This window comes from Carcharodon carcharias, chromosome 13, assembly GCF_017639515.1.
Source record: "Carcharodon carcharias isolate sCarCar2 chromosome 13, sCarCar2.pri, whole genome shotgun sequence".
In the NCBI taxonomy this organism is placed as follows: Eukaryota; Metazoa; Chordata; class Chondrichthyes; order Lamniformes; family Lamnidae; genus Carcharodon; species Carcharodon carcharias.
Genome location: NC_054479.1, coordinates 44,919,601 through 44,933,319, shown reverse-complemented (window position 1 = coordinate 44,933,319; position 13,719 = coordinate 44,919,601). Strand labels below are relative to the sequence as shown.

Sequence of the window (13,719 nt, the reverse complement as noted above, 5' to 3'; positions counted from 1 at the left end):
GTCATTCTGTTGCCTCAGAGACAGAGGACTGAATTTTTACCATTGGCTTCAGAATCCTGACATCAGTCCTGAAAGTGAATCCAGAGAGCCCACACTTGACAGCAGCAGGGCCATCTCAGCAGTTTTAGTGCTGCCTAAGGGCCCACAGTGCAGTTAAGAATGAGGGACAGGCTTCTGATGCTGCTTGTGCCAATTATAGGCTGGCAGCTCTGAGCTTCAGAAGTGTCACTGGGAGAGGTGATTGCTGCTGAAGGAGTTTGGAGATCCTGGACTTCCTCCAGGAAAGGAAATTAAAAATAAAAATTTAGGGGGCTGAGCAATAGAGAGGAAGGTTTTCGGGGGGGGGAGGGTGGTGGGTGGGAAGGATCACTGGTGCCCCAGGGGCCGCTGTGTGACCACCCTCCCTCTTTGGGCCATGAAACCTCCAGTCCTAATGGTCCCTTGACCCCCACCTCCAACCTCAGGCAGTCTCTCCATCTGGTGGTGTGGTGGGGAGCAACCCTGCTCACAATCAAATGCTGGCAGTCCTTTAAAATGGCACTGAGTAGGCTTATAATTATGCAAATTGGCTGCCTGCCTCTTTGGCTTCCCATTATTTTACAGGCCCTCATGTCTCCATTCCTGCCACCCAGGGACTAGTAAAATTCTGCCCAGAAGGTGGGTTCTTGGACACCTTCCTTATCAATATGTGGTCAGGGGTTTGACTCACTGAGCTATCAATCACTGACTGCTCCAAATTAAGCCCATCCTCATAAACAACATGCCTTTCATGTTTAATAATGCCAGAGCAAACTACTAACAACATTGAAAAAGGACTATTTTTAATAATAGTCTATGAAGTATGCTAATGATACGTAATTTTCAATGACTGCCCTCCCTAGATTTTTTCCATTGTCTTAAAAGCTACAGAAATCTGCAGGAATAAACGCATCAAATTATGCCACCTGAGTTCCATGCTTGTTGGTTTTATGTTAAGAAAAGACATTGTGTGACCTAGGGAATTAACACCCTATAGACGGAATCTACCGTCACAGCCATATCATAAATTTAAAAATTTCATACATGCACTACAGTTAGTGTAAAACATTACAAACAGTAACAGACCCCAAAACTGCAGCAACCGAAGTTAATTTGAAATGACACCTCAAGTGAATTTGGAACAGGAGTTGTTTTAAATTGGCAAATTAAAAATGCAATCCTATTATTAACCACTGCTAACAAATGTGAAGCAGTAGTTGGCAATCACTAATGTTGGGGCTTGCTCCTTATGGAAAATACTTGTCTATGACTAACATAAACTTCAGCCATATTATATCAGTTTTTTGTGTAGAGACCTAGGTCTTTACTGGAATTCCTAATTTTACTATTGCATAAATTTGAAAGAGAAGTGCACCATAAGATGCTTTCTAAATTTAACATGTAGCATTCTTTCCCCTCTCCACATAATGTGTTCTTTTGTTGTCATATGTATTGTGCAGTAAATGTATTGGTGCTGTACACATTTCCTGCCACTGTGTGGTGCTTTAGTATTAGGTGATACTATCATTATAAATTGTATTACTGTATTGTCATCTAGTGGCTGGAAATAATTACTTCAATACCACCAAACTATCTTTCAGTAAATATATACTTATCATTTTCTGCAGTGACAGAAAATCGCCGACCAACCATTTCATTAAATGTATTGAAAAAAAAAGATGTTAGTTCCAGCAGCATGTATTACAAAGCAATGCAAGCAAAAACATTTAAATACAGTTTTCAACACCTTTTGGCTAATACATATATGAAATACTGTGGTGAACTTAACCCAGCTACCGTGTTCCACTGGACATAATAGCCCATTATATTGCATAGATCACAGAAACAGTGGAGCTATTTCAAAGCTGTATTATGGTCAAAGGATTTAAGTGATGTCATAAACAGTAAGAGTGAACTTAAAGATACTTGTATTCACTATTCACTATTTGAACTGCAAGATTAGATTACAGATTAGATCACTTTGTATATTTTTTATTTGATCTATTTGGTTTTCATTTTACGTTGGGGTCAGTTTTTGTACTTTTGATAAGCAGCACTCACTGACATACATTTTCCTGGATCTTGATGTATAACAACCTTCATGAGAATCAATGTGCATGGCATCATTACTGCAGTGTTACAAGAAATAGTCTGCAGCTAATTACTGCTGATTACCCATATAGTTATGTTGTGTTAACAAAGATTAGAGTTCTCCATTAATTTGAATCAAGCAATGTAAATAATCAAAGTGGGAATTTTCCTGCAAAAAAAAATCAAATAATCTGAATTAAGCAATTTTGAATTAAGAGATCATATCAGGAAATTCTGTATCTAGCATTGCTTATACCTTTCAGCTGTTCCATCCTCAATTAAGCTTTGCGTGAAACTGTAAATAAACATTAGCTCAAAGGGTTTCCTTTGAATGCTTGCCAAATATTTAGCTTAGTCTTGTTTTCTTTGTAACATAGCAGCACAAAAAGAATGGTTTGATAAATCTATTATACACCCCAGGAGTCCATCCTCTATAAAATTTCCACAGTGGCCTCCAATTCTACTGGATATATGGTAACTCTTTTAAAATAGTATTTTGAGGCAAATTTCCAGAATAAAGGAGATAGTTACAGCTTATCATTTACACCTGGAGTAATTTTAATGTGGCTTAATCCAAATTTAAAAAAAACCACAAGATCAATAATTATAGGTCAGCAATACAAATATTCAATTTGTTATGGTTTTATTGACTAAATAAAATTTACAGCGTCTAGTTTGATTTTATGGGAATCATGGAAAACATCACAGAAATGGCAGCAGAGACTGATTAATTATGGATTGCATCAACATTTAAATAAAGATAAATCACAATGCATTAGACAACCAATATAATTATCTTTAAAACTTTCTTGATATATAATGTACAGAAAATATTTAATGCCAAATTTTGTCCAGGTTCTGCTTTCACCTATCAAGTCTAACACTTGTTTATTCAGTAGTGCTTATGCGACTCCTCTCAATCCAATTACGTTCTATATCTCACACAATTAACTGCCTCCATATTGTTAAAATGCAGCATTCTTACTTGAAAATAAAATATTTCTAGAAGATTTAATACACTTTTGAGCATAACAACTTAACAGAAAATAAACAAAATGAACAAATTTGGGACAAACTAACAAATTAAAGGGGCAGCCTCTTAAAGGAATTCTGCAATAAGACGGACAAAAACAAAGGCAACGTGCAAAAATCAAATTAAAACATGATTGTGGGGGGTCAATAAAGCACCCCAGTCCTTGTGGTGCCCACCAATCACGGAAGGCCTCCAGTGTGCCGGTGGACATCGTGTGTTCCCTTTCCAGGGAAACCCGGCCTGTGAACATAGCTGTGGAAAAGGGGCAGGCAGTGGGTTGGAGGACCCCCTCAACCGCCCACTGCCTGGACCTGTTGATTGCCAATTTGGCCAGGCCCAGGAGCAGGCATACAAAGAGGTCCTCCTCCCTCTCCGCACCAGCTGCCCAAAGACTGAAGCACAACCAAAAATTAAGTTTTAAAAGTAACTAGAAATGGGGTGCAGTTTACAACAAGTTACATACATGTGGTCCATGGACTCCACAAGGCTGTAGAAGATTTTATGGTGAGCAAAAGTTTGGCTTTTCCTAAACTGGCAGGGAGGAGGGAAACCATTGACTGATTTTCATTTATGATTTATATTTTACTCAGACAAAGTCGAATGTTAACAGCTGAGGAACAAAGGGGCTCAAAATGCAATGGTTCATGTCCACTTCCCAGATTGGGAAGTTCCTGATAAGCACAGTGCAGGTGGCCAGTATGAAAGGCATCAGAACCATGAGCACACTATGCACATGGCTCATTTGGACTATGAAAGCTTTTTGAGCTAGAGGCCTCCCATTAGGCAATCACACTGCCACAAAAAATCCCATTCAGAATAGTGGCTCAAGAGGGGAGAAAACTTTTTTTAAAAAAAATCCTGTTTCTTTTACCTACTGCTCCCGTACATATCACTGCCCCCACCACCCCCCCTTCCTGTGACCTACAAGCAGCCAGCAATCCGTCATTGACCCCTGCCAGTTGAGCCCTGACACATGAATGACGTGCTGGCAGCACCAGAAAAATATTCAAAGACCCTGATCTTGTGTTATCAAGTGAGGTCAGCTCATTTGTGTGCAGGTACGTATTGTACCGGAGGACCCGAGGTCCCAGCAGCACTGCAGAGAGATGCATTACCAGATCCAAAATGTCCCTCCACGGCCAGAAGCTTGTTATTAAAAAAACGCATCTCTACCAAAGGCTCAGTTTACAGATTGATCTAGTGCTGAGCCATTAAAGACTAGGAAGGTTCCAGTGTTGATTCCCAGTTTGTGCCCTGACTTGATTAAGACAAGCTAAAATGTTCATTAATATCCCCAGGTCTGCACTAGTGAGAAATTAATTAGCCATAATATCTAGACCCCATTTTAGTCCAAGGATTCCTGCTGGAACATGGGCCAGAATTTTGCAGCCCCACTGGGGCGGGGATGGGGTGGAAAATGCGTTGAGCCATTGTAAATTCCATTTGGTGGAACGCTGTAGTAAAATGCCGCCCATGAACATTGGTGGGTATCAAGTGAGGGCACTATGAAACTTTTCTCAAACAGCCTGTCATCATGCACTGCCTTTGCCCAAGCAACAAATATTCACTTGTACAAAGTATTCAAGGGCTGCTAATGCCTTTGAAATTGTGGCCAAGATTTAACAGAGCGGCAGTGCCCCCACCCACTGGTTGGAAAGTTGAGGAGCAAGCTGCCTCCTCTTGCTCCGGAAGCCATGACTCTATTTTATGCTGTTAAGGCATTTCTTTGCCTGAAATTGTGGCTTCTACCCCCCTCTGAGTCACAATGTCACTCATCCAAGAGCTGCTGGCCAGTCCTGGCAATGCCAGCAGGAGCAGTGGCTAATGCTGGTACTGCAGCAGCCATCAAGGGGGCCTACTGTAAAGGTACGTGGTGTAGGGGTTTGCCAGGGTCAATCAGGCTAGCCCCAGTGAGAGGGAAGGGGAGGTTAATCATTAGGTCGGGGTGGGATCTCATCTAGCAGAGGCTACATTTTCCACTCTTCATGGGGCACAGGGTGCCTGATCAGGAGGGACCATCCGCCAGCACTGAGCCTGCAGGGATACCACCAAGTTTAACTGGTGACTTCCCAGGTGGCGATGTACACACTCGCTGCTGGTAAAATACCAGCCATGGTGGGAAGGGACCCTTACGTAGCCACTAATTCGCCACTTAAGGGCTTTATTTGGCCTAAGGGCAGGCAGGCTGCCCACTATCTACCCAGCTGGTAATAAAATACCAGCGGAGGAGGGAAGGTGACGGGCACAGACCCGGCACCTCCCCACGCCCGCTCCATGCCACTCGACTTTACGCACCATAAGGCCTCTATTTCGGAATAAATTCACCTTCAGGACCTGAGTGTGGCAGTGATTTAAGCAAATAGGAAAAACACATGGCACTATTTGGGAACTTTATTGAAAGCTTAAGACAATAAACTATTTGTTGAAAACAGTCTACTGCTTTCTTTGCATTACTTGCAAAACATATCATCCTGTGAATTATGCAATCGAAGCGGAAGCCAACATTCCTGTCCTCACATGACCATGCATGAAAACTGTTGCTCTAAAATTCATGAGAAACAATTTATAAAAGGAAGAAAAATCAAAAGAATTAGAAACATTTAAACAGAAGACAAAGTCTCCTGCTATAATCTATGTAGGAGTGCGCTGGAACTCCTGTTGAAAGCTGGCTGAAACGACTATTTTTGCCACTTTTCTTCAAAGTTTGGTGGTAAGTCCTTGGGGAATTTCAGGGCTGAGGGTCATTTCCAGTTCAGATGTCTCTCCATTGTCCTTGATGCCTCCTTAGAGTTCTCCTGAGAAGTATTATTTCCTTACATATTGAAATGTAAGTCAATTACATTACTTTTAGAATTACTATATGACTGTAATGGAACCAATATATCCACGAGATGACAGATATTCACTTGATTTGGTCATAGGGCATTGAAAGTGCTATGTTATAGCTGTAGCCAACATCTTCATCATATGTTGAACAACAGATTGGTAAGACAGGAGCTGATTTATCGACTGAAAAGTCATAGACATAAATAATTCCTCGATGTCTGTAAAACAATAACTGGTAGTTAAAATGATTTCAAAAGAATTAAAAAAGCTTGTTGAGCATATAACATGCAACTTGCAGGTGCAAAGTATAATAATCAAACACATCAAATAAACCATTAACTAATGGAGGATGTTTGTTTACTTTTAAAATTAGGGCTTCTCTATAATTGTTGTGCTTTTTGAGCATGAGTAGATTTGAAAGAGAGAAAGAGAAAGAATGGATGTGAATGTGTGTTCCTTGCGTTCGTTTCTTTTTACAATCCCTGGTATCATATTCAAGGTCGGAAATAATTAAAATTCAGAGTGAAGCTTGCACCAACTGAGGTCGATTTCGATTGCCTTCGCCTGATGTGAACTGGACATTAATGGTTTCAAAAATGGTGCTGGTAGCCTTATCTCCTCATTGACACTGGCCATGTGGCTGGCTCCATTTTGAAACAGGCCTGTTGCCAGGTGTTCAAAGCACCAACCTGTTTCAGGCCATGAGCTCCTATTAATGTGAAGATCAGGGTCCTATGAAGAATAATAGGAGCCTGATTTCCATTTTTGGTCAGAAATGGTCAAAAAGTGGTTAATTATTTTTGTGTGCCCTGGAGGAGTAGTTTGGGCTGCTGCTGCTTGCTGTCTTGGAATCCGCTTGTGCCTGTGCCTCTCCTCCCACAGGTCCCTCCCTTGGAAGCTGCATTGGGACACCTGGCCTCCTCTCCCTTCTGCCTTTCTCTTACTCCTTAGAGAAGCTGCCAACAGCAGAGACCAGAATCCCCATTCACAAGGTGAGGGAAGGCTGTCTGATACCTGGAAGGGTCCACATGATCTGAATCCTCTGGGGGCCTGGAAGACAACAATGAGTCCTGAAATGAAGCTTGGAAATGCTCAGAATAGAGCCCTGAAGCGAGATGAAGCTGTCTAGTTCACACAATCAACCAGCAGCACATGATCTCCAAAATCCCATAGAACTCATATTGACAATGTTGCTGACCCTTCTTATCCTGCTCCTGGATGAGTTTTTGCAAATTGTGGCCTGCCCGCCTGCCTGTTTTGCCTGTGTGACGGCTGAAAATTAGCACAGGCTACGTAAACTCGGAGACAATTGGTGTATCAAAGGCCTCAACTAGCCTGTTAATTAATGGCAGTCACGCTTCCGTCTCCCTCGCGCACCTGCCTAGTGAAATATCACGAGAGTGCGTGTTGATGTTGGCACACTCGGCTGACATCAACACGTGTCATTTCACGCTTGAGCAGGTTGGGTGCGTACTCATCCGCCAAGCGAAAAATTCTGCTCCATGAAACCATTGTCATAAAAACCCATCTGGTTCACTTATGTCCTTTAGAGAAGGAAATCTGCCATCCTTACCCGGTCTGGCCTACATGTGACTCCAGATCCACAGCAATGTGGTTGACTCTTGAATGCCCTCTGAAATGGCCTAGCAAGTCACTCAGTTGTATCAAACCACTAAAAAGGAATGGCCCTAACAGCACTGTGGGTGTACCTGCACCACATGGACCGCGGCGGTTCAAGAAGGCAGCTCACCACCACCATCTTCTTAAGGGCAATTAGAGATAGGCAATAAATGCTGGCCTAGCCAGAGATGCCCACATCCCATGAACGAATAGAAAGAAAATGTCATTGTTGTGGTTCCTGAGTAACATCACTAATTTAGTACCAATTTACTGCCAAATTAGAATTTTCATGGTTCCAATTTGCACAAACTTCGAGATGGATTAAGAAGAAAAAAGTAAATACAAAGCTGACGTTAACTCAATTTATTTGGACTTAATACAAATCTGATTCCAGACTCAACCTATTAACTGCAGTTTGATTGACACATGATACAGACACATACAGGTAAACTTTAATCATTATTTTTAAATGAAAATGACATAGATGATTCTATTTGGATGGGATACACAATGCTGTTCCACTTAGAGTGTTATATAGACAGAACAGCATGATCATACTGTAGATCTGTCTTACCTACGATGAGCTGTTAAATCATCATCCATGATACTGGCTCCTCTTGGACATTTCTCATCAGGTATATTTGCTGTGACCAGCGTGTGTGCACCAAAACGTAAGTGTCGTACAGGATGCCTGGAACAGTAATTACAAGATTAGCCTGTAGCTGCAGTTGTTCTTTTCCATCAATGAATCAGAAAAAACTGTAAATGTAAAGCATGTTCGTCAGCATCTGGAAGGATAAATTTGATCTATCTTCTTCTTTCAAATACTGGTTAATCTTTTGTGCATTTTTACCATTTTCTGTTTTTATTTCAGATTTCCAGCATTTGAAATTTCTCCATTTCTTTCAGTTTGATTTCCTAAATTCTGCCTAAGAAAATTTGTACTTTTAGCGATTTAAAAATATCGTAGCACCCTTAATGGCTGAGTGGATCCTTCCAGTGAGTGACGGAGACCTGGAAGGTGTTAGATTCAATTCAATCCATGGTCGGTACTGAACTGATCTCAGTCAAGAGGTAGTGCCAGTCTAAACGTCCTTCGAGTCCCTGGGTTAAGAATTGAAAATTGACTGTTTTCGATTGCTAACAAAGATTCCTGCTCTTTATATGCACCTCTATTACAGATACAATAATGGGCTCAGATATGGTAGCATTCATTACTGTCAAGACTCAGAGTAAAAATGGCCACTCCGGCAAAGTATCACAGGGGGCTCCAGTGATTGTGGATCAAGGGGTCCATGTTACCAGGAGGATAGGGCAGAAATTTGACAAGATTGTTGGGTTCAAGTCCCACTTAAGAGCTTGGGAACATGATCTAGGTTGGCACTGATTAAATATCATCAGTGGAGCAGTGAGTCCTCACTTAAAGTTGTGGTTGTGTCTCTGAAAATTGCAGCTTGAAGTGAAACACTTTAAGCAAATCATAGTTCCCATAGGAATCAAAGCCAAAGCCAGAATTAGGTCCTTCTGGACATTTTTCGCCCGGAAAAAAACAATGCACAAGTTGGAATACTGCACCAAATATGCTGTGCATTCCTAGCTGAAATAACTTGCAAAATAAAATCCATCATTAATTATAAAAGAAATACAATATACAATTAAATGAAAATTACAGTACTCACCTCAGTGCATGGTACTTTTAGATTGATCAGGCTCTATCTAGTGGCAGAAGTTGGCTGGTGCATTTAACTGCTGAAGCCCTGATTATCTGCAATAACCAATGTCTGCCATTAGATGGAGCCCAGGACTTAGTGTGAGTTCAGAAGCAAACACAGCAGGGAGCCAGAAGTCGGGAGCCACTGAACGGATCCTGAGAACTAAGGTAAGAACAGAGGCTGGGAGGCAGAGGAAGGGTGGGGGGGGGGGGGGGGGGGGGGGGGGGTAGGTTGGGAAGGGGGAGGTGGAGGTGGGGGGGTGTGGGGGGGGTGGGTTGTGGAGAGCAGGGGAGGGCAGGCATAAGGATGGGCACTGGCAAGGGCAGGAGAGGCATGCGGGGAACATCGGCAAGGCTTTGGGGTGGGGGGGCGCACTCATTAAGGTGGGGAGACAAGCTGGGGGTGGGAGGGGTGGGGGTGTAGTTGGCAAGGCTGGGAGACAAAGGGGGCAGTCGGCAAGGCTGGCCAAAACGGCTGGGAGATGGGGTGGGGTTTGTGGGGAAGGCTGAGTCAGCAAGGCTGGGAGCGGCAAGATGAGGGCAAGGATGGAAGCACGGAGGGAAAAGTCATGTCAGCAAACTATAGTATAATGGGTTAATAGTTATGGTGATGAGTTAGTGTATATGTGATGATGTAACAGTGACATCAACAGTCACATGCTAGAGACTCTGTAGAGCAGACTGAATAGTCTGTACTCATGAGAGACTCTGTAACCTATCTTGTATATAGTGCTAATAAACCAATTTGAAGTAACAACCTGAGTCATACCACAGTTACATGGTAAGATAGGCCACACAGCCAGCATACAAAATATGGTAGCAGCAGCGGTGACACCAATCTAATGAAGGGTTGGTGCCATCAATGGAACACCATGGTACGAAATTGGAAGAAACCTGATGGAAGCAGGAATCTGGAAACCTACCTAAGAAGGGGGCAACGAACAGTCACCGCCCCTACTTTGCCTGTTTGAAAGTCTCGAAGGCCTGCAGAGGTCTAAAGTGGGAGTTATGAAAGAAACACTTCCTCCAGTGTCGAGAAGCATTGGGCCTGCATGTTAAGGGGCAGAAGCACCAGGTTAGTTCATTCCTTTATGAAGTAGGATCAGTGACCAACGATGTCCTTTTGAAATAGGGGGTAGAAGAGACCTCCACAGACTCTGAGACTGTCTAAAAGACTTCAACATGCATTTTAGTCCAACATGCATTTTAGTCCAAAATGAAACCTTGTAATTGAACGAGCATGGTTTAGTCAAAGGTTCCAAAAACCAGGGGAATCCATTGAATTATTTCTGACTGACTTGTATTGCCTAGCTAGTTCTTGCAGATATGGTGCATTGAAAGATGAACTTATCGGAGTCCACGATGGAAAGCTCTCAGATATTTTACAGGAGATGACCTCACTCTCGATCAAGCGGTTCAGTACGCGAGACATGTCGAACTCAGATAAATCCGGGTATAATCGTTGTGACTCTGAGCCTCTAGATGACTCCGTTAGCTGGGTAGGCCCAAGGGTGGCAGCCCCACCCACTCATAAGCCCACCAAAATGGGTGAAAGGATGGAAAGCTGTACAGCAGCCACCTTGAGGTGCTTATGCTGCGGCACAAAGAAGCAACACAGATGCCAAGATTTCCCAGCAGAGTGTGTTCAGAGTGGGAATACTGGACATTTCAAGTGCTTCTGTAAGTCTCTCAACTTTAATACAGGAAGACAATATAATATTTATGAATTATGAACTATTCAAGAAATTGGAAAAAACGACAGTCACAAAACTAAAGAGTTTCTAGGGGAAGTAAGTGGTCTTGATCAAGACTATTGGTCAGTTACAGTGAAAGTTAAAGGCTTTGACACTGACTTTAAAATTGGTATGAGAGCTGGGCTACATTATTAGCTGATAATCTGGACTGGTTCCAATCAATATCCCTCTATCCATCAGACATTAAATTGCAAGGTCCAGGTAGCACAAATCTTTCAATAAAAGGTCAGTTAATTACCACTCGTCACCACAAGGGGTGGCAGATTATTGAGTCCCTCTATGTTGTCTACACTCAAATATGTATCCTTAATGAGTGGAGATATCTGTATACAACTGGGCATTTTGGCAAAAGATGACAACCTGACAACTGGATGACTTTCATGGAGGAATTCCCAAAGTCATGTATAGAACCAGTGGATTTTCATTCTAAAACAGCTGCTGAGGGTTATCTATTGAGCAGTGATTCACTCTCCATCACAGGGACATCATCCACTAGACCCCAAGCAGAGACTGAGATTGTGGATCTCTTGGTTCTCTTTAAAGATATGCCGGAGGATGTGGACACAGAAGGCACTGCAGTAGCTGATGGCCATCTGCAAGAGGATCTTTTGGACCTCGGCTCATTCATGGAGAAGGTAATGAGAAAGAAGCCATTATAGCACTGAGTGATATGTTGGAAGATGAGGTCCTAGGGGTTGGTATGCTATTCAGATTTACTGCTGAAGCATATGAAGTCTCTGCTTTTTTGTTGAGGAGTCAGCTGTGTTTGCTGTGGAAGAACAGCATTCATATCCTTATCCCACTGAACCTGCCAATGAGATGCCTTCCTTGTATATCGCTGGTTAACCCATGAAGAGTTGGCCGGGGGGGAAAACAAAATGCTCAATTCCACAGAGCATCACACTGCCAGGGTATTGGTACAGCCTTTTAGCTTAGGCACAATTAAGTTGATGCCCATGCTTCGATCTCATCAGAAAATCTTCTTCCCATTAATGATGTCCTTCACTGCAGAAACTGAGGCCAAATCTTCTACAGCTTCAGAATCTTGTACAAGAATTTTGACTTCCTGTAGTTCTGGAGATTCATTCCATTCCTGAAAATGGTGGTGTTTTATCTTATCTTCACACAGTCTTCTCATTGCCCAGGGTGGAGCAATCTCGCACTGAGGGAAGTGTGGCAATATTACCACTGCTTACGGAAAGTAAATGTTTCCAAAACGTCATCGGGAAATCATATCTTCTTCATCTCCTGCAATGTCTACAGTATTTTTGCCATTCTTCTTCTTGTTGTCCAGACTCGTTAGAATTCCAGATCTTTAATACCTTTCTCATCCTCAATGTAGCAGTCAATGATACTGCTGTGAAAGTCTTCAGTAGAGTTGAAGATCCTTCGCCTTCTCAGGTCTATCCCCAGGGTGTTACGAGGGAGCAGAAAATTCCTGAGCAAGTCCCAATCTATTCTCCTCCAGTTCAAGAGAGTCCAAGTGTTGATGTCCGTCCATTTTCTCTCTTGGATCAGTCTTTCTTTAAAAAGATTCCATGGTCTTTACAGTTCAGCAGTCCTGAAGATCATACCCCAATTACCAGTAGATCTGGAAAGCTGCTGTCCCATTTTGCCGACGATGATGTCCTTCAGAGGACAGAGCAGCACCCACACGTTTCCAAGATGTCTTCCCAGAGGGCTGAGGACATAGTGGGCAAATGAATCCCTTATAACAGTGAATTGGCAGGGGAAGCAAGTGTGGGGGGAGGGGGTCAAAGAGTAGGAGTGGCATAGAATCTGTAACAGTAAAAGGAAATTACAGAAATGTAACATCATTACAGAAGTTGATATGATACTTGGGGGGATGTGTAGTATAATGGGTTAATAGAATAGTTATGCTAATGAGTTATGAGTGATGTATAATCATGAGGTGACACCAGCAGTCAGGTGTTAGAGATTCTGTAGAGCAGGTGGAACAGTCTGTACTCATGACAGACATACCTACTCTGTAACCTATCTTGTAAATAGTGTTAATAAACCAGTTTGAAGTAACTATCTGAGTCAGACCAAGTTACTCAAGATAAGGTAGGTCACACAACCAGCATTCAAAATACAAACAACGTTAAAGTGAAACTGGCATTGTTAAACAGATGTACTGACAGTACTTTATTAACGATGTTAAAGGGAAACAACATTAAGCAAATCGGCGTTAAGTGAGGACTTACCCCATTGAGGAAGAAAGGGAGGTGCTGTTCTTTGCATAAGTTGCTTTTGCATGCATTAATCATCTGGCATTACTCAAAAAGGACCAGGAAATTTTCTGGTGCCCTGGCCAATTTTCTTCATCAATCAATGCCAGCAAAACATTAACTAGCGCTGTCTAGTTATTATTGTCTCTTTGATTGTGCTGTATACATATTGCGCATGAAAATCAATTCGCTATATGTGACATACTTTGAGATATGTTTGGAAGATGCGACAAGGTGCACAAACTGTAAAATTTGGAAGTGAGAAAAGAATCTTCGGTAGATTTTAGAAAACTACACCTAATACATGAGTTTGCAATTTCCTAAACAAATCTACATTTGAATGAACAAATTGTTACCACTGAAATTTCTTTCTCGTGTGATCAATCCGAAGAAATAAATGGATGAGCAATTACCTTAAAAAAAAAGTCTAAGTTC

The 13,719-nt window shown here is 42.2% G+C and overlaps 1 protein-coding gene across 3 annotated transcripts in view; it reads right to left on the bottom strand.

Moving 5' to 3' along the window:
- Positions 1 to 5,519: 5,519 nt before the first annotated feature.
- The window catches only part of fbxw8 (F-box and WD repeat domain containing 8), a 161,081-nt gene continuing 152,881 nt past the window's right edge, over positions 5,520 to 13,719 (bottom strand). For 2 of the 3 annotated variants that reach the window (XM_041203188.1, XM_041203189.1), the window contains exons 10-11: positions 8,163 to 8,279; positions 5,520 to 6,186 (exon numbers count right to left, since the gene is read on the bottom strand). In XM_041203188.1, the coding sequence (XP_041059122.1) occupies positions 6,045 to 6,186; positions 8,163 to 8,279 (259 nt within the window). In that variant the 3' untranslated portion in view covers positions 5,520 to 6,044. Of the gene's footprint in view, positions 6,187 to 6,387; positions 7,019 to 8,162; positions 8,280 to 13,719 lie in introns of those variants that run through there. The other variant, XM_041203190.1, reaches the window with a different exon arrangement.